Source organism: Drosophila sulfurigaster, unplaced genomic scaffold (genome assembly GCF_023558435.1).
Source record: "Drosophila sulfurigaster albostrigata strain 15112-1811.04 unplaced genomic scaffold, ASM2355843v2 contig_222_pilon, whole genome shotgun sequence".
In the NCBI taxonomy this organism is placed as follows: domain Eukaryota; kingdom Metazoa; phylum Arthropoda; class Insecta; order Diptera; family Drosophilidae; genus Drosophila; species Drosophila sulfurigaster.
In genome coordinates, this window is record NW_026909665.1 from 22,936 (window position 1) to 25,801 (window position 2,866).

At 41.3% G+C, this 2,866-nt stretch overlaps 1 protein-coding gene across 1 annotated transcript; it reads left to right on the forward strand.

The window, feature by feature from the left end:
• Nucleotides 1–329: 329 nt before the first annotated feature.
• Nucleotides 330–2,570, forward strand: LOC133849702 (putative odorant receptor 98b). The gene is made up of 4 exons (XM_062285809.1): nucleotides 330–623; nucleotides 1,505–1,706; nucleotides 1,770–2,375; nucleotides 2,443–2,570. The coding sequence occupies exons 1-4, from the start codon at nucleotides 431–433 to the stop codon at nucleotides 2,447–2,449; spliced, it is 1,008 nt and encodes a 335-aa protein (XP_062141793.1). The 5' UTR covers nucleotides 330–430; the 3' UTR covers nucleotides 2,450–2,570.
• Nucleotides 2,571–2,866: the final 296 nt, after the last annotated feature.

Below are 2,866 nucleotides of genomic sequence, written 5' to 3' on the forward strand. Positions count from 1 at the left end.
TCAGTCGACTGGCTTGAACTTTGACATGCACCAAAGGAAATCCTTTGTCTGCAAGTTGAAGTCACTTGATATCGATTATCGGACTGAGTGCCCATAATGAGCATGCATTTAAATTTAATGAGTGCACAAGTTACCCATAAGTATCAATATACAAAATGTGTGACATATTGCACGATGTGTTTGTATATTTGTCAATTATTTTGCAATTAGACATCTGCTGCTTTGTGCATGGCTACGTCGAAGAAGTTTTTGTCAATACACATATAAAAGCAAGAGCAGCAACGACAGCAACGCACATTTTCAGTTTGCAAACATGCTCACGAACAAGTTTCTCAAGCTGCAGTCTGTCTACTTTCGACTCTTGGGATTCAATATATTTGCATGCCACGGCGACAGCTGGATATTGCCTCGCAGGACAATTGGCAGCATAATGTCTGTGCTTACATTTCTGCCACTTACTGCGGCATTTTGTCTGCAGAATATGCAGAATGTGTATCAACTAACCGACGGTCTGTGCTCAATGCTGATTGATCTGCTGGCGCTGTGCAAATTCGGTTTGATCATTTGGCTGCACAAGGATTTGGTGCAGCTAATCGAAAGGATACGCCAACTGTTGCACAGAGGTAAGCGAATTACATTTTCATACCCGTTACCATAGGTAGAAGGGTATTATAACGTTGTGCCTGCAGGAAAGTATGCAACACACAGAAGGAGGCATCTCCGACCCCATAAAGTATATGAATTGTAATGCCAGTCTGACTGTCCGTCCGTCTGTATGAACACCTAGATCTCAGAGTCTATGTGAGATAGAGATATAATTTTTTCGACATCACTTATTATGTTTCGCCATGCCCACTTCCGCCTCCGCAGATCAAAAAAATCAAATGAACAGCGTAATTTTGAAGTTAGAGCCGCGGATTTTGGTTAACACAATAACAACCAAAGAATTTAACAGCCCAATTGAAAAGTTTCCAGCTTACCATTTGTTTTAAAAATTCATTTTCTCTATTCAACATTTTTCCATTCAAGGGTGATACGAGTACACTGATTGAAGCCGTTCGTCATCATCTAAACTTAGCAAATCCTAGCAATCTTTGATTTTGATTTGATTTGATTTTTCAATTTCTACACACATCTCTTAAATGTTAGGACCACCTAAAAATCATCAGGATTTCATTCTAACGACACCTCTTTGTATCAGGCCGAAGAATTTGCAATTGATCTGGCATAATTCCTGTAAATGCGATCAGTTGTTGCGATTAGATAAAATTGTAGAAGTTATTTAAGAAATACAATAGTTTGTATGGAATCGCCTACTTATTGATCTTAGTTGCTTTGGCTGGTATATGTTTGTATTTTTGCGATGAATATTAGGTATATTTTAAGAATAATATCACACTATTTTAATTTTATTCAAAATGGGTGTCGGGAATCTCACAGTCGAACACACTCGAATGTAGCTTTCTCACTTGTAAATAATTCGTAATAAATAATCCGCCGCCAGAGAGTCGCATAGTGAATTATGCTCGCATCATCGAGGAGGTCAACAAACGGGAACAGTTCATTAGCGGACTCTATAGGAACTGCTTTCAACTGGCTGCCGCATCGGCCTGTATGTTGCCCCTGCTGCGCATGTTCTGGAGCACGTTCATACGGTCTGCCTCAGCTATTGGGGAAGTGCAGCCGGAGTTGCCGTTTCCCAGCGTGTGAGTTTGATAGTTGTTTCCATGGAATGTGTGTTGAGATATTCGTGAGGTGTATTGTTGCAGTTATCCGTGGGACAATCGTTGGGTGCTCAACTATTTGGTCGCCTATGTGTGGAATGTGGCTGCCGCATTTGGTGTCCTGCTGCCAACGGTTTGCGTGGACACGCTCTTCTGTTCGCTGACTCACAATCTATGCGCATTGTTTCGAATTGCCCAATACAAAATGCAGCATTTCGTTGGCGAAACTCTCGATGACACCCTCTCGAATGTGGCCAATATCTTGCCGCTTTACCAGGCCACTCTCGACATGTGCAACACATTGAATCGATGCTTTCGCCCACTGATCAGCGTGCAATTCCTTGTCGCCTCGCTGCATTTATGCGTGCTCTGCTATCAGGTGTCCGCCAATCTCAGGAGACCCGATGTTCTCTTCTTTGCCGCCTTCACGTGCTCGATTCTATCACAAATCTATCTCTACTGTTATTGCGGGGAGTGTGTGAAGACGGAGAATGCACAATTCGCCACAGCGATCTATGACAGCGACTGGCACAAAACCGGATGCAGTTGGTCCGCCATCGGGCGGCCATTGCTGCTCTCGATGATGCGTGCTCAACGCGATTGCCGCATCGATGGCTACTTTTTGTTGCAAATATGCAAACATTTCTGGCGGTAAGTTTCGATTATTATCTTATCTTATTACTAAAAGTAGCTTAATTGACTAAAATGATTTTTACAGATTGTGAAAACTTCCATGTCTTATGTAACGCTACTTCAATCACTCTCATAAATTGGTATTGATTTTATTTTAATCTTTGCTAATGAAGTAATTTTGTTTTTCTTTTTTAATAAATACAGCAACTGTTGCCATCCATCAATAGCCTTTTTTTGCGTATTTTTCTTGTGCTGTTCAGTTGTTTTATAGTGATTAAACATGTTTAAATTATGCTTTAAGCTTGTGCTGCTATTTAAGCCAGTGGCTAATTAAGCCGTGTTAATAACGATACAAAAAATCAACGCATCGCTTGTTAATGCTCGATTGTGTTTCCTGCCTGCCTGCCTACAGATGTCCTTTATTCTGCCCGAACATTACACGCACGTATACCTAATAGTTATTTTATCCGCACAACATTGCGGTTTGCTACACGTTTGCAGCCCCATGT

Bases quoted from the DNA above. Each gene is read 5' to 3' on its own strand.
- LOC133849702 (XM_062285809.1), top strand. From the start codon at position 431: ATGTCTGTGCTTACATTTCTGCCACTTACTGCGGCATTTTGTCTGCAG. The intron at 624-1,504 runs GTAAGCGAATTA...ATCCGCCGCCAG, and splicing joins ACGCCAACTGTTGCACAGAG to AGAGTCGCATAGTGAATTAT. The intron at 1,707-1,769 runs GTGAGTTTGATA...GTATTGTTGCAG, and splicing joins GAGTTGCCGTTTCCCAGCGT to TTATCCGTGGGACAATCGTT.